A 25,364-nucleotide genomic window follows, 5' to 3' on the forward strand; every position below is an offset into this window, starting at 1 on the left:
GTAGTTCCTCAGTGGAACAGGCTTCCTCGGGAAATGGTGGGCTCTCCTTTTTTGGAGGTTTTTAAGCAGAGGCTAGATAGCCATCTGGCAGCAGTGCTGATTATGTGAACTTAGGCAGATCATGAGAGGGAGGGCAGAAAGGGATGAGTCAGTGCTCAGCACTCACGGCCCTTTCTTACACGCTCAGGGAATTGTTGATTGACGCTTTGTGGTCAGGAAGGAATTTTCCTCCAGGCCACATTGGTCAGGGATCCTGGAGGTTTTTTGCCTTCTTCTGGGCATAGAGCAGGGGTCACTGGGTGTGTGGAGGGGGTAGTTGTGAATTTCCTGTGTTGTGCAGGGGGTTGGACTAAATGACGTCAGAGATTCCTTCCAACTCTATGTTCTCTTCTCTTCTCTTCTCTTCTCTTCTCTTCTCTTCTCTTCTATGAAAGTTCTTTCTACAACAACGTCCAGGTTTACAGAAAATTCTGAAACCAAAGAAGAAATACATTGGGGGATTTAAAACCCCCAAAATGATAAAAGGAGTGCCTGTAGCTTTAAGCAATAGATGCCCTCAGTGTTGAGGGAGGACTCGTTGAGGACAGGCCCAGCACGAACCACTGGGCAACTTGATACCATACAATGTGCATGACTTGCCTTGGTGTGGCTGCTTGCTAATGTTCAACAGCACCCACCCCACAAAAATCAGTGTGGTGGGTATAGAATTGTGGTGGTTAGTAGTTCAGTGATGGAGTGGTTAGAATTTCAGACTAGGAGTTCGAATCCAATTCTTGACCTGGACACTCACAGGGTGATATTGGGCCAATTAAACCTTCTCATCCTGGTTTACTTCACAGGGAGAGCCGACTGACCATTAAGAGCACCTGAATGCCTCCTGATGGGCTAACAGATTCTCACCCATATCTGGGCCAGCTAGCTCCCTGACAGAAGGGATGAACCTAACCCACCCAAGCCAAATGCATGGTGGGAGAAGAAGTGACTAGCCAGCCTGAAACGAGGCAGGGCCAACAGAATTTTCATTCTCAGTCTGCCCCTGCTCACAGGATTATTCTGAGGATGAAATGGAGGACAGGAGAATAAAGTAAGATGCTTTGAGTCCCCATCTTAAAGAATGGTGGGCTACCAATGAAGTAAATAAATAATAAACATAGATGAAGATGAAGGGGCAGATAAAATGTTAGTGGATTGATGGGAAGGAAAGAAGGAAGCAGAGAAGGTTGAGTATTGGAGGTTGTCAGGTGGAGGAAAAGAGGAAATAGTGTGGGGAAGTTGAGATGGAGAAAAAGGTTGACCTTCACAGGTTTTTGCAGGTTCCCCACTGTGCAACTGGGCCTCCCCTGAAAACTGGCACTATGCAACTGGGCCATAGTTTTCTTAGATAGAGGGTGCCAGCAGTAGGCTAGGGCAGAAAGCTGAAGATGGGGAAAAGATAAAGGTAGGATGGTATGGGAAAGAGGCACAAAAGGGGGAAAGCTGAACGTACTGAGAAGTAAACTTTCAGAGATTCAAATGGGTACATAGAGGGTAAAGGGACGTTCCTCAGTTAAGCTCTGAAAATTCAAACCAAACCTAGCTTTTCATATCTCACAGTTAGTATACAACCAAGACAACAATGCTATATATCCTAATTTAAAGCATATTTAAAAAGGCAGCTAACAGATTAAAAACAGATTAAAAACATACATAATGAAAAACCCTTAAAAACCATTAAAACAAAACATTATTCAAACAATTAAAACCATGTAAAACTACACATACAGTGAGGGGGAAAAGTATTTGATCCCCTGCTAAATTTGCCCGTTTGCCCTCTGACAAAGAAATGACCAGTCCATAATTTTAATGGTAGGTTTATTGGAGCTGTGAGAGACAGAATAACAACAGGAAAAACCCCAGAAACCCAGAAGACAAAAGTCAGAGATTGATGTGCATTATAATGAGTGAAATAAGTATTTCATCCCCTATCAACCAGCCAGATTAGGGTTAGGGTTCTGCTGTCAACAGAAGCAATCAATCCATCAGATTCCAAACTAGCCACCATGACCAAGACCAAAGAGCTGTCCAAGGATGTCAGGGACAAGGTTGTAGACCTGCACAAGGCTGGACTGGGCTACAAGACTATTGCCAAGCAGCTTTGTGAGAAGGTGACAACTCTAATCCTAACCCTAACTGTCAACCTCCCTCGGTCTGGGGTTCCATGCAAGATCTCATCTCGTATAGTTGCAGTGATCATGAGAACGGTGATGAAGCAGCCCAGAACTACATGGGGGGAACTTGTCAATGATCTCAGGGCAGTGGGACCATAGTCACCATGAAAACAGTTGGTAACACACTATGCCGTGAAGGACTGAGATCTTGCAGAGCCCGCAAGGTCCCCTTGCTCAAGACAGCACATGTACAGGCCCGTCTGCAGTTTGCCAATGCACATCTGAATGAGCCAGAGGAGAACTGGGTGAAAGTGTTGTGGTTAGATGAGACCAAAATTAAGCTCTTTGGCATCAACTCAACTTGCCGTGTTTGGAGGAGGAGGAATCCTGCCTACGACCCCAAGAACACCATCCCCACCGTCAAACATGGAGGGGGACATATTATGCTTTGGGGGTGTTTTTCTGCTAAGGGGACAGGACACCTTCACCGCATCGAAGGGACGATGGACGGGACCATGTATCATCAAATCTTGGGTGAGCACCTCCTTCCCTCAGCCAGGGCATTGAAAATGGGTCGAGGATGGGTATTCCAGCATGACAATGACCCAAAACACATGGCCAAGGAAACAAAGGAGTGGATCAAGAAGAAGCACATTAAGGTCCTGGAGTGGCCTAGCCAGTCTCCAGATCTTAATCCCATCGAAAATCTGTGGAGGGAGCTGAAGGTTTGAGTAGCTGCACATCAGCCTCGAAATCTTACTGACTTGGAGAGGAACTGCAAAGAGGAGTGGGACAAAATACCTCCTGAGTTGTGTGCAAACCTGGTGGCCACCTACAAGAAACGTCTGACCTCTGTAATGGCCAACAAGGGTTTTGCCACCAAGTACTAAGTCATCTTTTGCAAAGGGATCAAATACTTATTTCACTCATTATAATGCACATCAATCTCTGACTTTTGTCTTCTGGGTTTCTGGGGTTTTTCCTGTTCTTATTCTGTCTCTCACAGCTACAATAAACCTACCATTAAAATTATGGACTGGTCATTTCTTACTTTTTCCCCTCACTGTACAATAAAATAAAATATACACATATTAAAACAACAATCAAAACAATGTAGGAAGGAGAGGTCACCGAGGGAATACCAGATGAACAAAAAAAGTTTTTGCCTGCTGGCATAACATGACAACAGACAGGGACAGATGAGCCTCACTGGGGAGACAGTTCCAGAGCTTTGGTGCCACAACTGAGAAGGCCTTCTCCTAGGTTGCCACTTGCCTAATCTCAGAAAGCAGGGGCACCTGAAGCAGGACCTTAGATGATGACCATAGAGGTCAAGTTTTCCTTCAGGTGTGTTGGTCCCATGCCATATAGGTCTTTAAAATTGTGCCCATAAACAATTTTGGAAGCACTGTAGATAACCCAAAACCGGAATGATATGGTCCCTACAACCCACTCCAGTCAATATCCTGGCTACAGGATTCTGCACCAGTTGAAGTTTTTGAACATTCTTGAAGGGTGGCCCACATAGAGCACACTGCAGTTACTTAATCTATATGTAACCAGGGCATGCACAACAGTGGTCATATATTTTCTGTCCAGGAAAGGCAGCAGCTGGCTAAGAAGTCAAAGATGGTAATGGCACTCCTGGTCACAGCTGCTACCTGCTTATCCAGCAGTACACCTGGGTCCAAGAGCACCTCCAAACTATGGATCTATTCCTTCAAGGGGTGTGCAATCTCATCCAGAATGGGTGACATCTTCAGTCTGGGTTGGACTTTCGGCTCACCAATAGCACTTCTATTTTGTCAGGATTAAGCTTCAGTTTATTAGCCCACATCCACTCCAAAACTGCCTCCAGGTAACAGTTGAGGGTTTGTACAGCCTCCATGGGATCAGCTGGAATTGTACGACAGAGCTAAGTGTCATCCACATATTGGTTTCATGTAGATGTTGAAAAGCATGGGAGACAAGAGGGAGTCTTGTGGGACCTCACAGGTCAAAAGTCAAGGTGCTGAGCAGCAGCCCCCCCACCTTCTGTAAACTACCCCCCAGGCAAGACCAGAACCACCACAAAACAGCCTCTCTCAGTCCCAGCCCAGAAAGTTGGTCCAGAAGGGTACCATAATCAATGGTATAAAAACTACTGAGAAATCCAGGAGAAGCAACAGTTGCACTCTCTTTGTCCATTTCGTGGCACAGGCACTAGGGTGATCAATGGTTCTTCAGTCCCTTAACAAGGCCTGAAACCAGAATGGAAAGGATCCATACAGTCCACTTCATTTAGGAATACCTGAAGTTATCCAATCACCCATTCAGTCAAATGTTCCATTCTTGCTCAAGAATGGAACATTTGAGATTGGCATAGTTATTGAAATCTCCTGGGTCTAGGGGTGGACACCACATCCTGTTTCAAGGCCGGAGTGATCACCACCCCTCTCAAGAAGGCATTAACTAAGTAGTCAGCAGGCACCCCCTGGCAGATTTAAGTAGCCAGGAAGGCCAAGGGTCATATAAGCAGGTAAACTGAATAAACTGAAACATATCCCAAGGTCTTGAATAAACTGAAATATATTCAAATAGCTGGACAAATCAGCACCCTGGTACCATCTTACACTGTCACTGCTAATGCAGAGTCAAAGTCAGTATGGAAGTGAATTTATCTGCAGAGCATTAAACAAAATAGCCACAGTGGGCCATCAAGCAATCTACTTCCTCCTGCAGGCCAGATCCCAACAGGCCTCAGACCATCTGCAATGGCTCCAATGTGCAGATCCAATGGCGACAGAAAGGTATGGTTTCTTTGCCACCATCTCTGCCATGGGGTACATTTTAAAAACAGACTAACAAAAAGATTTGTTTTTAAATTAAACCTTCAATCTAAGGGGTAGCTACTCATGAAATAAGTATGATACATATGAAATAAATGTTAACACAGTGATTTTTTAAAATGAGAACTACTGCCTTGGAAGAACATCCAAATTCTTCTAGACATATTTCATGGTGGTGCTTGATTTTTTTTTTTTAATAGAGCCCCTAAGCCGGCTCTTACATTGCTACACTACTTCCAGATGTGCCACTGGTGGATTTGTCAATAAAAGCCCATTATACATTACATTATTGCACAATAAAATAAAATATGCATAGAATAGAACTAGCAGAAAAATAAACATCACATCTATATACATTAGGTCCTCTTTTGAATCTCACACAGGAGATATGACAGCGGGTATTACCTAATGTTCCCCATCTGCGTGCATATGTATGAGCCAGGTATAAAGTTTTATTAGTTTTTTTATTAGATTCATAATACCGTTCCAACCAGTCTCCAATTGCCAAATTTTTCAATTGTGCCAAATACAGGAAATTAGAAACACACTAATGTGAAACCTTTATCTTTTTGGTGGGCTATATTGATCCTCCTAGTTCATTTATAAAATCCTAGATTGGGTTATTTATGACCATTGAATTCTGTGGGACTTCTACACAACATTTTTTAGAATTACACTAATCTTGGTGTTCTTAGCTTTTAAATGTTCATTGTACCTGCAATTGCATCAAGAATTGTTCAGTGAAACTTTGGCACCAGTTCACATTAAATCTGGCATATTAAAATAATAGAACACCACTATTTTATGACCTGTTATATACACATATACACGTTACAGCATGTTAGATATAAATTTCCACCGTACAATGAACAATGCAAGCCTTTGTTTTAACAGTTAGTGACAGAAATACAAAAGCTCCAAGGCCTTGTTATCAAAATCTCTATATAACTACGTGGCTTTAAAAGTATTTTATTCTCATAGCAAAATTCATAACATATATATATATAAATGAAATCAAGAAAAAACGATTTTACTCTGTTAAAAGAACATGTACAAAAAGAAGCTATAGAATACATGACAGCTCAAAAACATAGGAATCCTGCTTAAATTGAACAACAGACATCCCAACTTCACTCCTATACATACATATTGCCCTGCATCCTACTACTTCATCGAGCAAAGTTTGAAGCCTTCCGTCAATTTAAGTGCTCTTCCGCCAGTAGAAGGGTGACTTAGGTTGGAAGAAGGCTCCAGCCTAAAGTAGTATACTACCCAGTGTGGTAGTTATTTCCAGTGGTGGATAAGAATAGACTGGGGCCTGAAAACACAATTGCCAATTGCACTTCCCCAGAATTAGAACTCAGTTAACTGGCTATATCTTACTGGAATATAAATGAATATTTAAAATAACCCTAATGGAGACTACTTCCCTAAGACAATGAATTAACAGACAATGCATTCCTTGGTATTACTTCTCTCCTTGCAGAAACTGTGATCTAAGTGTGCACATCTCACTTGCTGAAGAAATGTTACAATCAAATTAGCTTTACCTTGAGAATATATACCCACCTCTTCCTGACTTGTTTTGTTTTCTCTCACCTACTGGAACCCTTGAATAATTACTTCTGAAATAAATTCGTATTAATTTGGGCTAAACTACAAAAAGCAGTATTTGCCCCTCTCATGAGGTAACCTGAGAGTTGGGAGAAGACCATTTTCATCAGGAGAATGGTGCAGGAGGAAAGAGTTAAATATTCCTTTCCTTATACCTGTGCTACTCAAATTGGCAACCCCACAGCACTACATTACATTAAAAAGAAAATTATGGTAAACCCAACCATGAACATGTTATTCAACCTTCAGTTTTCCCTTTATTTGGTCAAGGGATAAATAAGAGGTTGTCATTAAGGGTCAGTTCAAAAAGTTATGTTTTACTGAGTCATGCACATGCAAGCTTAGCAAAAACAGAAGCTCTGCTCATTTGTTTCTTCCAGAAAAGTCATGTCTAACATCTCCAGTTGACAAAGTGTACAACTCCACAAAAAATACTGAGAGTGATCCTGAAGGGGGTCTACTCATAAGTAAGTCCCATGTTAGTAAATGGGGCTTACTCCCAGGAAAGTGTCTTTAGGACTGCAGTCATAGTTATCTATGAATAACTCACAATAACCGACAACAGAGCTTCTGAATGTTCATGGCTTCACAAGAGCAATGGGAGACTATGGTACTCAGCACCAGCTTGAGTCCCTGCTCCAAAGCCCCTACTCACTCCATCCTGAGCTAAAAATGCTAAGTTTTCAGCAGTACAAAAAAACCCTCTCTTTTTTGTAGCAATTTTTCAGCATTCCTTACAAAAATGACCACTTGCTAATTTACATTGGAGGCATTCAGCTGCCATGATGAGCTGCAATGAAACACCACCTGGGCATACATAAAGTTTGTTGCTGTCCTCAGATATGCCCCTTGCTCCTCTCACCTCCGTACTCCTTTAGTGTGCAGTCTTTGAACACTTCCTAGCTTGATCAAACTCCCATTTGCCATGTTGTCCAACGGCAAGCTCCTTGGTGAACATCAGTTTGTTTACTTGACACAGGATTCTAAACTGGGATTTGAAATGAGAGGAGTGAGGGGCATATGTGAGCACAGCTGTAAACTGTCTCTGTGCGCAGTCAGAGTTTAATAGCACCTTGATGCCATTCCCTCACCCTAAGAAGAATTATTGTGCAGTCAAATCTGGCTATGTAACCAACACTGGGACACTATCTGTTTTATTGACTGGGTGGAATAGTCCATGTGACTAATCCAGGAAGGAGGAGGATGCTCAGCCAAATATATAAATAGTGCTGAAGCACTAGCACCCAGTGAACGAAAGAATATCTGCACAAATGATAGGCCTAGATCCAAAAATTGTGAAGGGTGTAGTACTTGTGGCATAGATCTTGGTTAAAAGACATTGCAACTCCTTCTGTCCTGTCCCCTATACCAAGGATTGCCACACAGAAGCAGCTTGTGGGAGCCTCTAGATATGAGATGTGACATTTCTATTAACAAAATAAAATCCAAAAATCATTTACATCTGTTTGGAAACTGTGATATCACATCAGGAAAAAAAAATTTTTTTGCATTCTTATAACCAAAACAAAAGTATAGATTATATTCCCCTGTGTGGGGAAGGACACATTATTCTAATTTTCAGCTATATTAAGAACCTTAATTTTTTCAGGACAAATATACCAAATATTTGGGTCACGTCAAACACATCAATGCTAGTTCTTGTTAGCAGTGCCCATCTTCACTGTGATTTTTTAAAAAGTGTTTTTTAAAGCCCTCACCACATTGGATTAACAAAATATCACATTTATAAACAGCATTTCCACCATTAAATATTATGAAAAATAGCTTAAACCACATGATAAAAGCATTATTTTCAGATCCCCTACACTACACATATGTATGTGTCGTTTTAAAAAATGACACATAACCAATACAATAAAATACTGTGTTATAAAAGGAGGGGCTGCACTTTGCAAATTTGGTTAATTGTTCAGGAAGGTTTTGAGTTGCTGAAAATTTGTCTCTGAGCTCTAATCCATTTAGAGCGAAGAATGTATACAAACTTCTCTAGTTGCCCATGGAAAGATTCTTTGTATTGCAGCTATGGGAGTCAAGCTTGCTCTGCTTAAGTCTGTGTGACCTTTTAAGCCACTATAAGCTAATATACAAGAGCTTCTTCCTCTTGTATAATGGTTTTATTAAACACGCACACACACACACACACACAAACTATCAAGACACAAACCAAGGGATTTTGTAAATACATATGTAAGAGGTACCAAAGGTCCATTATACATATATTTAGGTGTGCCTGAGCACCCTTCTTTAGGCATTAGATATAAAGATGCTTTACTGACCTGCAGTGGTCTCTGTTTATCACTGCTTTTAGGAGACTTCAGCCCACTTGTCTGTTGCTGTAAAAGCAGCTGTCTTGCTGCCTGCAATGCCTGAAAGTAAAAACAACATTGAAAAGGGTTTTTTGAATTGTTTCATTGGAAATGTTATTACTCGTATCTGACCTATTCTTAATGTTCAAGCAAAATCTGATCTCCACCTATTCACAACAAAGACATGAGACTTCACGCATTCTTTAAACTCCCCCAGAAAAATCCACAGAAGCTACTTATGGCAGATTTCGTGAAAAAGTATATATGTGCAACAAATCCTCAAGGAAATAGCATTAATTTGTATAAAGTGCTTGAAGAGGAAAAATCATAAACCGCATCAATAGCCTCATCTCCACAAGGAACTTGTCTTTAAGTGTTCAGCTAAAATGCTCACACCCTTGTAAATCATCGTTCAATTTGCATTTTCATATTACAATTTTTAAGCAAAAGCAGTAGACTTCAAGAGTTACCGGAAGCTGTAATTAAATTTGACAAATCAACATCAGATTATCTTGAAAATGAATTAATAAGGATATTCATTGAAGATTAAAAACACTTTTTTTTGTACTTACAATTCACAGGGAAACCTCTCGTTTGACAAAATAAAGTGGAGTTTTAATGCCAAATAAAATTAAGTGGCTTTCATTTGCATTCTTAGTAAACTCCGAGAACAAAGAAATCACTACTTAGCCAATCAGGTTCGCTCCTGTGGATGATAGCATTGCAATCAAAATATAGCATTTTTAATCATCTTTTCAGCTGAAAATACAACTGAGTCCTAGAACCGCGTATGTGTGGCCAGTTACCAGGAATGTGTTCACTTTAAAACACAGTGTATAAGAGGGGAACAAATTATACAAAGCAAAGTTTTTTAAAAGGAAAAAAACCCTGAAACGAACTATGTAACATTCTTAATTAAGTTTTTCTTTCCTGCACGTTTCAACTCAGTACTCTGGAAATACACACATATACAAACATAGAGTACAAGCGTTGTGAGAGGCTGATCTATATGAGGAAACATTTTCTGATCGGCATTCACCCCAAAATCACCACCAGTCTGATAGAGAAAGGTACAATTCTGATTAGACTCAAATGAGCTCATTTTTAAGGTAGTTTCCAGTATCCATGACAACAGTTGCTTTGACAAGATGTGCATATGGCATTACACTGCCAGCTGGTGTGAACAATGTTTGAACTTCTGCATTGAGATGCTGAGCAAACAGAAAAAGTTGCCACGTCTTAACCCTCAGGGAAAGCAGTCATCCCCTGATCAATTATGAAAAGACAGAGAGAGGGCTGCTACAGTCTGGCTCCATACAAGTTTTCAGGGGGGAAAGAAAAGGCTGGCAGACACAGCAAACCAAAGTAAACAAACTGCATGCACTATCACCAGTTCCTAAGAGCACCGACTTGTCTGCCCATAAAAGGCTCTGGTACAAGGCTGCAGAACATACTTTCAACACCATCACAAACATACCCCCCCAAACAATCTTCTTATTGTGTCTGCTGATTTCTTGGTTACAGATCAGAGCGAGTGTTACACAGGCAAAGTATTCTGAAGGCACGGAAGGAAAGCTAGTTGCTTTTGAAAAGCAAACACAATAGGGTTTTAAGGGACAATCTCTCGGGCAGAAGCTTGCTAAGAAAAGGGCCTCACTAATCAGAAAATGAAGAGCGATTGTGCCTTAAATAGTTGACTTTGTTTATTAAATAAGTACCATTTTGGAATAAGGTGGCATACAGCTAAAATAGGAAATGACTGGTGGTACTGTGGTGGAAATGAGTGGTGGTACTGTGAGGCAGTGGTACTGTGGGGAGGAAAGCAATTATGGGGTGAGGTAACAGAAGAGCACCATGCTTCTGTTGTCTTTCAGACACCTTCCCGCTTTGGTCCCACTCAGGCATAATACGGGCTCCTTGAAATGAATGATTTGTGAGCCAGGCACAGGACTAGTCACACAGTCTTCTTCCCTTTCTGCCTCCCATATCCTACTTCTTATTCCCTAGTTTAATTTATTACATGTTAACCACAGTTAACCCCAGTCAGATTCTCTGGTAGCCACCAGAACTAGATATTTCCATATTCTGGTATATGAGGCAGCCATGTTTATTGTAAGCCATGGCCAGCATCAATGGACATGAAACTACACTGTGATTAATCCTGACAACAGAAAATAGGGAGAGAAGAAGGAATTAGTTTTGGAATGGGGAGGGAACATGCCCCAAATTGTCTTCTGATTAGCTCCCTACAAATAGAATATGCAAAAGTTACATCAGTACTAACATCTAATAAAATAAAAGAGCTAAAATGATCAAGTCTGTGAGCCACAGATAAGCACAGCATGGACTCCCCATAGTGAAGTCAACTGCTATTTAATTGCTCAAGATATGGCTGGCACATCTGTACACTGTCCTTGTTAAAGCAGCATTATTTCAAACAGTTATGGAGGAGCACAAGTCTCATAAAAGGAAACAGGAACACTATGACACATACCTGCATGAGAGGCAGTGATTCATAAACTATCTTGTTTTATAGAAATTTTAATTAAAAGTATAGCCTTAAGCTTCAATGCAGGGTGACTTAGAAATGGTGATAACATAAACTTCAGTGAATATATCATGGCAGTATAGCTTATAAGTAAGCAAAAAGAACAGGACTTAATTTCAAAAGGTTCTGATTTAAATGACAAGGAAACATCACTAACACTTTTTCTTATGCCATCTATTACAGAATCATCTGCAGGTTCTATATTTCAATGCAAGGTCTCAATAAACACAGCCTTAAACATTTAACACAGTTTTTGATACAACAAAAAATGTCCAGAATTTAAGATATTAGGCTGTAATATGGTTTGAGAATAATTCATTTGTTTCTCATAAAAGTGATTAATTCTGAAAGATGTAATAATTCTATCACATGACATGTAAGAGTTGATGCCAGGCGACATTTATTAAAATTCTGCAAACTTATATAAAAGTCTTTGCTCTAGAAAACAAGTGGCTAAAATGAATGGCTGCACTAAGCAAAAATATCTTGAATTGTTAAATGAGCAGCAGGTTAAAGGGTTTTGAGGCGGTCAAAAATATATCTAGATTCCAATAACATTTGTAAGAAAGTAACACGAGAAAAGACAAAGTATAAATGTCTTAATACAATAAATAAATAAAGTGGATATCCATTTTTTTTTGCTTAACAAAGTAATCTAATTCATTAAAAGTGTAGAAAAGTAAGAGATTAACAAAATTAAGCTATAGAGGATTTGGATTTATAGTTACAATTATTACAGTAGGATTTTAGAAGAAGTAATATTGGAATTTTGGCCATATGGTTTACAAAGTTACTGTCATAAAATATTTATGAGCAAACATCATAGCTTACGTTTGTACTTGTTGTTCATTCGTTTGTTTATTAAATACAGTCATTGACCAGCATAACAATAAAAGAAACATTTGTACTTGTTGAAAATTAAGCAAAATAAAAATAAATTGATGTATATCCAGTTATTTTAAAGTCTTATGGAGCTAAGGATAGTCTTCATTTATTTAAGCTTTGCAAAATTTAGAAGCCAGTGAGATTGGAGGGGAGGGATTTTACACCTTGGAATACCTAATGACTGCTACAGGGACTTTTAGCAATTTAGCAGTACTAGTGGCTTGTAAATAACGTACATAAATTATATTCCTCTTTTTAAAAATGAGTTTTTTTCCCCTTCCTCTACTTTTTTTTGGGGGGGGGGAACAGATGTCACTCATATCGTTCCGTTAAAAACAGAAATGTTTAACCTATCAGCCTGTTGCATTTGAGATGTTAAAATGAAAAATGACATCTATGGCCATTAATATCTTCAATGTATAAACAGCACAGCGTGACACATTCTTGAGAGCTGAAGGCTACAAAATCTCTCTGAAACATAAATAACAAAGCACTCAGAATCATATTTGATGTTGATATTCATCTCTGCTGCCTGGGCTTCTTATGAAAATAGATGCAGTCCAAATGGATCTCCTATAATTGGTTTCAGATAGCGGGGTCAGAAGAAATATGATACAAGAAACTATTACATGGAACAGGCGAAACAAGAATGTTTATACAAGCACTACCCTGTTAAACTGACAATGGGCGTACTCTTTGCAGATAACCAGAAAGGGGTGGGGGGAGGACTTGTCTCAAGAGATTATTTTTATTCGCCATTTTGTTAACAGAATATTTTAACTTTTACTACCTAATGTAAAAATGAGCTTTCTTTTAGCAAGATGTAAGCATTATCTCAAATACCACTCAGTAACAGTGTCCAGAATACTATTAACACTGATGTGAGTGGAAAATTGCCCAGAAGCGCCTATACAGTCAGCTTTAATTTCCACAGGGGGAATCCTTTTTTGGGGGAAAGAGCGGATTAGTTACGTGAATATATAAACATGCAGCTGCCTTATAGTGAGTCAGAGCATAACTCCATCTAGCCCACAGTGGTCTACTCTGCCTGCCAGTGGCGCTCCAGGGTCTCAGACGGATGTCACTCCCAGCAACTACTGTCTCAGATCATTTATCTGGAGATGGTAGGGATCAAAGCTGGGATATGCATGCAAAATTTGTATTGTGACACTGAGCCTCAGTCCCATTTCTGTAAAAGAAACCTGAAAGTACAGTTAGGAAGCTCAAATTCAATCAAGCAGCTATGATATTTAACAGTGCAATCCTACGAATTGTTTCCTGGGCATACCCCCATTGAATAGACCTGAGTATGATTTTGAGTTGACCTGCTTAAAATGGTGCTGCTTATCCCCCTACAACAGAAGCTCAAATAATGTATATAATCAATTAGGAAAAAAGCACAAACAAATAAAAAAAATGACAACACAGTTGAACAGAATAATCGTGGAGGCAATGGATTTTTTTAAAAAAGGGAAGTCTTCTCTTAATATAGAAAATAATAAAGAGTACAAACTCTGGCAAAGGAACAGTAAGGCAAGCCAAGAAGGAATTTGAAGAGAAAAATGATATGAGAGAAAAAGGAAGCTTTTATGACAATGAGCCACCACCCAAGTAGCAAAGCATAGAGGAAAAATATAAGGAGCCAGGTTGAGTATCTGTACCAAGGTCAGGGCAGAAAAGTCTGACCCTCCCATAGGACCCTGAAGTTAACAAAAAAAAAAAAATCCCTCACCTAATTAGCAACTTCTTAATAAAAAAGCACAGTTTAAAATAAAAAGCCTTAAAGACAACAACTGCTAAAAGCTAGCAATCATATACGGGGGAGGCCATCCGGAGTTTTCCACCAAGTATTTGCTGGGCAGAAGTTGAGGGCCTGGTGCAATGAACCTTGACTCTTAGACAGCAAGTCTAAGCATGTCTGCTCAGAAGTAAGTCTCATTTTAGTCAATGGGATACTCCAAGGAAAGTGTTCTTAGGACTATAGCCCTTGGAAACAAGTTTGATTCCTTGACACCAAGTGGCTTACCTAGAGAAGCTGAGAGAAGCAGATAGACAGCTGAGGCCTCAGGCATACCATTTGCATGCTGACAGCTCTTCTGCTTTCATGGAGAATGTACATTTTGCAGCGGGAGGGCAGTATGATGAAGAAGATGAAATGGAGAGAGGTAAGCAGAATCTGTATTGTGTGGAGGACCTGAATAGGGGCCCATGCTATTTAATTTATTCATAAATTATTTGGAGTCAAAGGTGAAGTTGCCATGCATAATTTAATAACGCTCTACCTAAGATACCCAAGTTTGCAGATTATACCAACCTGAATGTGAAGAAATCCAAAGAAACTTGCAAAAGAGTGAGAAATACAAATTCCATGGTAGGGATTATTAGGAAAGGAACCAAACTAAGTCAATTAGTAATGCGATGCCTCATAAACCTATGATGTGGCCATATTTGAATACCATGTACAGTTTTACCCACTCCATTTCAAAAAGAATATGGAAAAGCTAGAAAACGACAACAAAAATGACCTGCGATTTATATCACTTGGTGTTTGGAGAGGCTTCCAAATTAGATGTCTAAAGGAGAGCATAATAGACCTTTGTAAAATTAAGCATGGCACGATGAAAACAGAGAGACATTGTTATCTCATGTAATAAATACAATGCAATCCTAAGCAGGGCCACATCCATTGAAATCAATTGTTTTAGAAGGGTGCCACTCTGCCTAGGACTGCACTATAAATCTCATGGTTACTCAGTGAGGTGGATTGCATGTAGTTTCAGGACAGCCAAAAAGAGGCACCTTTTCACACAATACATGATACATTTTTAAAGTATGGCGTTTAAAGTAATGTTGTGTTGGTTATTAGCTTAAATAGCTTCAAAATAGCTTGAAAAATCCATGGGGGTTAAGCTAACCAATGGCTATTGGAAACTGCTGAATGGAATCTCTGGGTTTAGAGGAATCTTTGAATACCACCTGGCTCTATTTGAGGGCTTTACAGAGACAGTATGCTTCTCCACAGGACTTCTGTTCTTATCCAGCAGGGCATTTAGGTCAAGATATAACAACTTTATAATGAAAACAAAATTCAAATACACCAGAAACAACAATGTAACCAAAGAAGCAGCAAGACTATTCACTAAACAAGTTGTATAAGGAACATTAAGCAAGTTGTATAGGTAGGGAACGGTAAAGATCCCCTGTGCAAGCACCGGGTCATTCCTGACCCATGGGGTGACGTCACATCCCGACATTTACGAGGCAGACTTTGTTTACAGAGTGGCTTGCCAGTGCCTTCCCCAGTCATCTTCCCTTTACCCCCAGCAAGCTGGGTACTCATTTTACCGACCTCGGAACAATGGAAGGCTGAGTCAACCTTGAGCCGGCTACCTGAAACTGACTTCCGACTTCTGTCGGGATCGAACTCAGATAGTGAACAGAGTTTGGACTGCAGTACTGCAGCTTACCACTGCGCCACGGGGCTCCTCAAGTTGTATAAGGAACACTAAATAAAAATAGGGAAAATGTCATTCTTGGGCAATGGTATGACAGAAGAGATTAAAGTTCAGTTCATAGTCATACTAATTTCAAAGAAGAAACATTTAGATAGCATTTATCTAAGTGGAAAATGATAGGCACTGGAACAAAAAAAGACTCCCAACTACTCCACCATACACAAACATCCTAACTTCACACCCAAGTGGATAGATCTCACTTGGCTATGTCTACCCTAAAAAGAGGTCTTTGGGACATCAAGGAAAACATTACTTTAGCCAGTTGCAGCAGTGGCGTGAAAGGTAATTGCAGTGTTAGACATACTAGTAAAGAAACTGAAAACAAGAGGGCAAGTTATCATAATATTGTTACAAATACTGAACACACAAGAATTTGAATACTATACATAGTTTCTTTGTTCTTAAATGTATAAGCCCACCTTTCTTCCATCCTGGATCTCAAATTCCCAGTACACGTTTTACAACAGTAAACTGGATTAGAATAAAACTAGCAAATTAAAGAAATAATTATAATTCTAAACCTTTCTTACTACAGCTGCTACAATCATTTAACCACGGCAACCTTCATTTCTCCTCTCTCTCTCTGAGTATCCAGAATTAATTGAAGGAGCAATCCTAAGAAGGTCTAGAGAGAAGCATTTATTCCCAGGAAAGTGTTCGTCACTGATGACAAAAATATTGCAAACCAATTGACAGATTTTCCCCAAAACAATCCAATTGTGGTTGGCTGTTTTGACTGTGGTCACCAAAGACTTCAACTGAATGGTATTAATGTAGGGGGGAATATAAATCAAAAATAAAAATAAATAAAATGGGCATCATAAAAAAACCTGATTGGGGGAGAGAGGTGTGGGCTATGTGCCAAAGGACTTTACTGGCAGAACTTAAGAGTATCTCCCACGAGTGGCAGGACTCCTAACTCTGGATGGGGGGGGGGGAGTTTTCACCGAAGCAGACAGAAGTTTTAAAACCTGGAATCTACCTTTGTTCTGGGTTTAAACATTCTACCAGATGCTGAGACAGGTGGGACCTATCCTCCTCTGTCAGGGGAGCAGCAGGGAGGCTGCGGTGTGTTTGTTCCATCTAAGGTCTTGTAAAGTAACTTATATTTCATTACATTTCCATAGATCTGTATCTCCTAACTATGATAGCTATTTTATATGTATGTGCTCTAGTTTAATCATTAATAATAAACCTTCTTTTCTGTTTAAGAAAGCAGACTATGACTTAAATTCTACCTACACACTGAAGACCACTCTTACATGCTAAGGATAGGCACACATGGGGGGGGGGTAAAGTAATTGGCAGCTCTCCCGTTTGCACTTGCTCAGAGGCAGCCTTACCAGAGTACGCCAAGGCACTGGTTACTTGAGAGGATGGTGTTTATATCTTGGGGTTGTGGCAAAAAAGAGGAAGCACACTTTTACATGTAGGCAAACACCCAACGTGCATGTGAGAGCATACAGACCCAGGGCGGGACTGGGAGAATAATTCATTTTCCATGTGCAGAATTTGGAGTTGAAGGACAATCACCTTATGGTAGAAGTTGTTTTGTCAATAACTTAAACATTCAATGTTCTCCAAGGAGGTAAATAAATACAACATTCTTCTATATAGGCTTGTGAAAATTAACAGTACAATATAAATATAGGTTCCAAATGTATGGCACTGGAACTAAGGCTGAGAAATAACGGAGATCAGCAATGGCTCACAAAATGTAATTTCTTGTACCACATATGGATAATTTTATTTTATTTACTTATTTATTTATGTTATTTATAATCAGCCTTTTTCACTTGGACTCAAGGCAGATTACACAGAGTGAGTCAATATAATCAACAGGAAGGGATATTCAATAAAAAATACAATAGGATTAGGGTTGTAGAACCAATCAGATATCTAAAACAGAACTGAAATAAAGAGTAAATATTAAAAATTACATAGTAGTACTGTCAGCAACCTAAAATATAGACCACATTGTGTAATAATTTACCTAGATAACTTTCAATGCAATCCTATGCAGTTACGCTGGTTTAAACCCATGGAAATGAATGGGCTTAGACTGGAGTAACTCTCTTTAGGACTGCACTGTCAGTGAATCACTTAATACAGTGCAACTCTAATGCCTGCATAGCAAACTTCTCTTGAATAATTCAGTTTTGCAAAGTTTGCTGAAAGCCAGGAAAGCGGTAGCCTTCCTGACTTCCCCAGACAGGCTATTCCATAAAGTGTGGGCCACAACAGAGAAGGCATATCTACAGGGAGGTGTTGATTTTGCCCATTTGGAGGCTGACACCCACAGAAGACCTTGCTCAGATGAGCAAAGCTGTTGTGGTGGTGCATGGGGGAGAGGCGGTCTTGCAGATATGAGGGTCCAAGCCCATGAAGGGCTTTGTATGTGATAACACAATACCTTAAATTGAGCAGCACAACTGATGGGCAGCCAATGGAGTGACTGTAGAATGGAAGTAATATGCGTGCTCCTTCTAGCTTCTCATAATAGCCAACCTGTGGCACTCAGCACGAACTGGAGTTTCCAAATTGATTCTGAGGGGAGACCAATGTACACTGCATTACAGTAGTCTAGTTTCAAATTGCTGTCATGCTTTGGCACGGATGTCCCAAAGAACCCCAGGTTTCTCAGTTTGAAAAAGAATGTACTTGCAATTATACAGCACCTACCAATTCTCAGTAACCAGAAAATAAATACGCAATTTGAGATGATGTCGACCTACCTGAATTACTATTGAGGTTATATTGCATCCGCCATTAAATTCCAACTAAACAGAAAAAGTAACAGTAATAAACAGATGAATGCTACATGAAGTTTCATAATGCTGTTTAATAAAAGGAAATTAATCACATAATTGTCATAAACCTATTTTCAAACAGCAATCTATCAGAAGGAAATTATGCATCTGTAGTTATTGACCTTCATTTCAGCATGACTGATACATAATTAGACTAGTTTTGTGAAAAATAATAGTTAATTACCAGAACATTTTTTACTTTATTTGGAGGGTTGTTTTTTTTTGATACCTTAGTATTTTTTCACTGTATGTAGGATGCTAATGCACACATACTGTAGCTTTATTTTACACTGAAGCTTTCATATTCAAGATTAAGTGCATTCATTTCTCATTCCTGTCTAAGGACTTCTGGCAAATGATAGGATCCCCCCATCTTTTGGCAAACTAAGGACTAACTACACAATAATTCTTCAGCTATTTGTTATGATTTTATTATTAAACACATTCCAAGAATTTGGGAGTACAAATGCAAACTGGTACTGGCATATTGGGTCCCATAGAGAGTGGGGGGTCAGTGGGGGGAGTGGGAATTGAGCTCGGAGGACATTTGCCTCCAAATGGATACTTTGGTAATAAAGAGGCAGCCCCATTCCTACATCTGAAAGGATCCAAGGTGGGGAAGTTTCTCAGAGTCAATCTTTCTCCCCCTCACAATCATTCCAGCAAATGCATAGGCAGTTTCCCTATGTTGCTGAAAATAATCTTTTGGAGGGAAGCCACATCCTGCCTTGGCTGCTCCTTGTCTTCGTTGCAGGTCCTGGACCAGTGCCTCCAGGTACCTTTTGTCAAAGACATCCCCCGGCAGCAGGAAGAAAGAGTGCATGAGGAACCCTCTTCCCAGGGCAGTTTTGGAAATGGAGATTTGGGATCTTTCTTCTTTTCAACTTGTTTCCTGAAAGAGCAGGGGTTCTCCATCAGTGGTAGGAATCTTCTCCTACCTTACATGCCTAACCCCCCATAGCTAGGCTCATGTATAGTATTTTTTGTCATATCCTTTACAACTGTATTTGCTATTCAAAAAGGGATGTATGACAAGCCCTTTTTCCCTACTGAGGGGACGCACACAATCTCCTAAGATTTTTGGAATCTACATTTGTGTTGAACTATAAACCTTCCCCTCAGTTACCAGGTGTCCTAAAGGTAGTGAGAGGACATAGGCTTTCGGTTCGCTGCTGTGAGGTACGTTTCGTGGTGCACAAGGAGTTTATGGAGATCACTGAGGCAGGATCTGAATATCAGCAACAAAGATTTATTTATTTACAGGTTAGTGTCAAGAAATAGATCAGCAGGACAGGTCTCCAGACAGACAATGGAGAAACCTGGCGGAGGCACTTAAATTTACCTTAGTTATGGCTTTAGAGAGTAGTTAGACTTTTTTTAATGCCTTCAGGCACAAACAGGCTTTTACTGACTAGCCACTAGGTTGGATCCTCTCTTACACACACAGGATTCCACCCACACCAGCCTGCTCTTTCCCAAGATTAAACTGTACAAGGTCTGCTCATCCTCAGAGACAGGCCTAACAATTGGGTACCCTTGTCTCCCACAGACAGAGCTAAACAACTCTGCCACACGACCAGGCAGAGCTACCCTTCACTCTGTCTGCTCTTTTTCCTGAGCCAGACCTGAGCTGTCACTGCTCTCCCCCTGAGGCAGAACTCAACTAACTCCCTCTTCTGCTTCCCGCCAACGTTCCATTCCTCTTTTCAAAGATGACCAGATGCTGGAACAGCACTAGATGCTCAGCTGAGTAGCTGTTTTTCCTTTCAGTGGCAGGACAACCTCCTGTCCATCACAACAAAAATGATTACACATGCACATGGATGAAAAGGAAATATTCAAAATCATATGCACATTTGTATCCTCCTTCTCTACCCTGTTCCCCTTGCTTCTTTGTCTGATCCAGATAAAGGGCTGGATCCAACCAGCTTTTTCACTCAATCGCACACAATTCAGCTCCATTCTACATAGCTTTTGTACATGCAGGTCCCATGATTCTCAGCGTAGCTTTTTTTGGGTGGTCAAAAATGATGCGTCCAACCTTCCTCTTCTAATAAAGAACTTGTCAGCAAAACTGGCCTCCCTACGAGAGGACCGGTAAATAGCAAATGCAAAGATGATTTTTAAAAGGAGATCCAGCAGAGATCTGGGAAATGACAGGCCAGTTAGCCTCACATCTGTGCCAAACAGATGACGGAAACAGTTAAATATAGAATTGGTAGAAACCATTATTATCATGCGTGATGTTAAGAAGAAAAAAGGATTTTTTTCCAAGTACACAATGCTATATATTGAGGTGTAGTTGTTCATCTAAAATAGCTGCTATTGTTTAAGCAAGAATAGTTAAACTTCATGAAGTATTGCCCTCTTCAATAAGGAAAATCATCTGCTTATAATATCAAGGCTTTTCATATGCAATGTCCTTTGTATGCCTTAGTCTCTTTATCACAGAATAAAACAAACCTTGAAGTCATTATTGGTTGGTTAGTGCTTCAGCTGACATAGCAGCAGTTGGATATAATCTGTTTAGAAGGGGTTGCACATCCACCCCATTAGCTTGGGATTCACTACTGTATCTGGATGCTTAGATTTTAGCAGTGGCCAGCAGCATCTTTTACTTACTGAAGTTGGTATGTCCTTTCTTAGAAAAGGCTGACCTTATTAGTAACATTTAGACTCAACTATTGTAATGTGCTGTCTTGTAAGCTACCTTTGCAGGATCTTTGGGAAATGCAAATAGGTTCAATTGCAGCAGATAGCATATTAACTGAAGTCCACTAGATAAAGTATATTACTCTGATATTGTTTAATCTGCATCAGTTACCTACTAATTTTTTTCTCCAGTGAAAAGTGCAGGTGTTGACCTGTAAAGCCCTCAACAGTCTAAAGCCAAATAACACAACACATCCATTATACCTGCATCTGTGCATCTCTTCATTGTCAAGGCATGAGAGCTAGGACACATGATGGACCCTTTTCCAGGGTAGCTCGATGTATGCTGAATCCATTCATCTTTGTCAATGCTGATTTTTGGATAAGCAATAAAGATCTAGGAAGTCTGGGGAAAATTTTGAATCTTCTTTAGCATTTCTGCAGACAGGCAGATTTGGTTTTCTCCCTTTCTCTCTTTATTCCCTGTGATTTTATATGAATCTGATTGTTGTGGGTTTAACTCGTTTTAATTTGTTAATTGTTCCTTAATTAGTATAGATTTTAATTGCTTTAATTATACATTGTTAGCCACTGTGGTAATTTTTTAATTGAAAAGTGGGATCAAAATAAACAAATACAAAAATGATCGCTTCATAATTTTTTCAATGTAGCCTACCTGACTTAGACGTAGTTTTACATGCTTACAAATTTAGCTGACCTAATTTCAGTATTATACATAAACATTCACATTGATTAATTATTTGGTGCCCGGTTTGGAGTTCTAAATCAGGGAAAAGGAGGAGAAAGTAGCTCAGCAGTTAAATGGCATGCACCAATCAGTAACATTAAAGACAGATCTTGCCACCAAAAAAGAATGTGCTGATGTGTCTGTTTCTCCAAGGCTTTGGTCATACCGATCAACTACCGGTTCAGTTTAGATAGTTATTTTTATTTACAAAATTTCTACCCTGCTTTTCTGCCCTTAACAGGGCCACACACCAAGGTGGCTAAAAAATTAAAAACATATGTAATAAAAACGTGTCTTAAAAGCCATTACAACAAACAAAAGCACACCATGAAAACAATGAAAATCAAGGTAATATATACAACGTGGGGAGAGCTTTAACTGGAATCAACATAAGCACCGTCACTCTTATTTTCTTATTAGCTCGTTCTCTGTTGGACAGTGCCTCGGAGAAGACGGAGGCCAATGCCACATTTCCAGCAACATTTCCTCCATCCCCAGCAGCAGGCAGTGGTGCCTCTAGTCAGACCAAAGCAAATGATTTGATTGCTGGCATACAGGCAGACTGCAGACTAGGACAGGGGGATGGAGACAAGTACGATACTCCTCCTTCACTGGCGATAGGCAGCGGTTTTTAATGTGTGAGTACAGCCATCAGTAACATTCTGAGAAACAGAGAGCATTGTGAAGGGGTTGGATTAGATGACCCTGGTGGTCCCTTCCAACTCTATGATTCTAGGGCCAAACTAGATATGTAAAAGATCATTGATGAGGATGGATTTGAAACCACTTGAGGTCTTTAATGTTCCTTAAAACCAGCCATAGGGGTACGTGTTTTGGAGGTTAGCACTTTCCCCCATGCTATTTCCTCACTACAAATGCTCTAGCAGCTACTAGCTACCCCAGAAGGGATAAAGAGAGGCACTATCATGATCACTTGTAAACAAAGTGGGAGAAACCTTTTAAATGAATACGGAGTCCATGGGTAAGAGGAGTTAAATCCCTTCTCCCCCATGGCTTACCTCGCAGTGCCTGTTACATATTTCAGCATTTTTTTTCACTCTTCATGGCTCAGTTCTGGGTTTGGAGTTTGACCAGGAGAAAATGTTTCACAAGCACACAAAGTGCAATGAGGTTACGCAAGGGAAGGGTCAGAGTTTCACTTCCCTCACTTGTATAGTCCATTTTTCGTTCAAACAAAGATGCTCAGTTTCCACTTTAGACTTGAAGACGTGCGCTCATACATGAGAAAGCCACTATTATGTATCATTTGTGGCCATTCGGTGATATTACCTGCTTACGTTGCAAAATACCTGTGTGTGTGTGTGTTCCGTCAAGTTACAGCTGATTTCTGGTGACCCTGTAGGGTTTTCAAGGCAAGAGACCTTCAGAGGTGGTTTGCCATTGCCTGCCTCTGTGTGGGCTGAGAGAGTCATGAGAGAACTGTGACTGGCCCAGGGTTACCCAGCAGGCTTCATGTAGAGGAGTGGGGAATCAAACCCGGTTCTCCAGATTAGAGTCTGCTGCTCTTAACCACTACACCAGATGCTGCACAAGTAGCAGCCAACACTTCTTTCACATATTGTGCTGATCTCCAGCATTATAAAATGGATTCTGAACACAGGTAATTTTAATGAGGGAAGTAGGAAGTTCAGCTTGATTAGTTTATACCATATACTGATACAGACTCTGCTTGAAACTCTTTCCCCAAACAGAAATGATTTATATTCTAACTTGCTCACCTCTTCAGCAACCCTACCCCTTTCCATCACTCACTATGCTCTCTTTTCCCAAGCCAGCTGTTGATTGTTGTTGTCCTAATCTTGTCACTCCTTAAGACTGTCAAGATAAGACTTTTTTTGTGGTTGTTGCCTAACTCGCCAAAACAGCTTTAGGACTTTTCTCTGGATCCAGTGAATATTGCATAGGAATTTTGAATGGCAAACACCATAGTATAAATCCCTTTAATGAAGTAACAAATAAATATATACTACAGAAAAGCCATTTTATACCTCACTCTTTGTCCTAGAGTAATTGAAACACTGGAAACATGTCAAAAGGAACTCACATTACAATGCAATGCTGTCCAAAGGTTTGTTGACACAGACACTAGTGGTAAGTTAAGAGAATTACAGAAACATGACATTCACTACTACTAGGAAAAGTGGTCGTTTATAATCTACAGAGGTATAACCAAGGACTGACTGAAGGACAGATGGAGGGGATCTGTAGCGTATCCCAAGGCACCAGATTCTCAGCTGCCAATATACCTATGTGGTAGAGGGAGGCTGCAGAAAATGAAGCCACAGAGGCTGGCAGATTACCATCATCCATACTCACTACCAACGTTGGAGTCCTATGAAGTACTCAGTCCTCAAGAGCAGGATGGGCTATCAGGATTTTATACCCGCTGAGAACATGACTGTTGCAGCCCCCATCTGGAGAGAAGGGAATAGTCCTAGGTTATCAGGAATTTTAAGGAACTCAGAATGAGCCAGTGTCACATTTAATATTGTTCAGTTGCCTGGAAATTCCTGGATAATTAAATTACACCAGGGACCTCTATGAATCTAGGGTGATGCTCTATAGCTAAGTTAGCAAAAGTGTAATGGTTTAGCATAAGTGTAATGGTTACTCTGTCTCAACTATGGGAGCAGACACTCATGCAGGAAACGGATAAGTTGTAATGAATTCATTTTTGCCTTGAGAGTCAAGATTCAGGATGCCCGTTCCTTCCAAGTTAAGAAGTGGTAACTTAAAATTAACAAGCAATGAGCTGCTTAAAATTGAAAGCCTCCAGGAATGGATGAGAAATTGCCTGAGGCAAATAGCAGAGCATTGTACAAGTGGTACACAGATGACACTTAGCTGCAATTCTCAAGGGAAACTACAGGTTGGCAAGTAGAATGCCACTGAAGGAAAGAGTATTCAAGTAGCTTACAAATAGCAACACAGCAGAATAGCCTTCAAACAAGCAGTCATTAAGATAAAAGCAAGAACAATTTCCCACAACTGTTTATGACCAGAGGATGTGCTTTCTCTAGTCTTGGTTTATTGCTTGTGCTAGTGTTCTTCATAAGCAGCACCCTCAAATGAACTGTAGCTAAAAATATACTCAAGGCCACCATCACTAGCTGTTTAAGAGAAAAGCATTCCTGGGTCTAAGCAGAATCCGATTTGCTCTTTCGATGCATTTTTGCCTTAGATATTGTAAGCTTCCTTGGCAGTGTTAATGGTAAAGCAGATGACTAATGGTCTCCTGCCATGCTTCACCAAGTATAACGGGAACATTC

General features: G+C 40.1%; 1 protein-coding gene across 1 annotated transcript in view; it reads right to left on the reverse strand.

Annotated features, from left to right (window-relative positions):
* FOXP2 (forkhead box P2) overlaps positions 1-25,364 on the reverse strand; it is a 219,596-nt gene that overhangs the window by 116,668 nt on the left and 77,564 nt on the right. Inside the window, exon 3 of the mRNA XM_056845731.1 lies at positions 8,887-8,976. Within this exon, the coding sequence (XP_056701709.1) occupies positions 8,887-8,976 (90 nt within the window). The remainder of the gene's footprint in view (positions 1-8,886; positions 8,977-25,364) is intronic.

Source organism: Euleptes europaea, chromosome 3 (assembly GCF_029931775.1).
Source record: "Euleptes europaea isolate rEulEur1 chromosome 3, rEulEur1.hap1, whole genome shotgun sequence".
NCBI lineage: Eukaryota > Metazoa > Chordata > Lepidosauria > Squamata > Sphaerodactylidae > Euleptes > Euleptes europaea.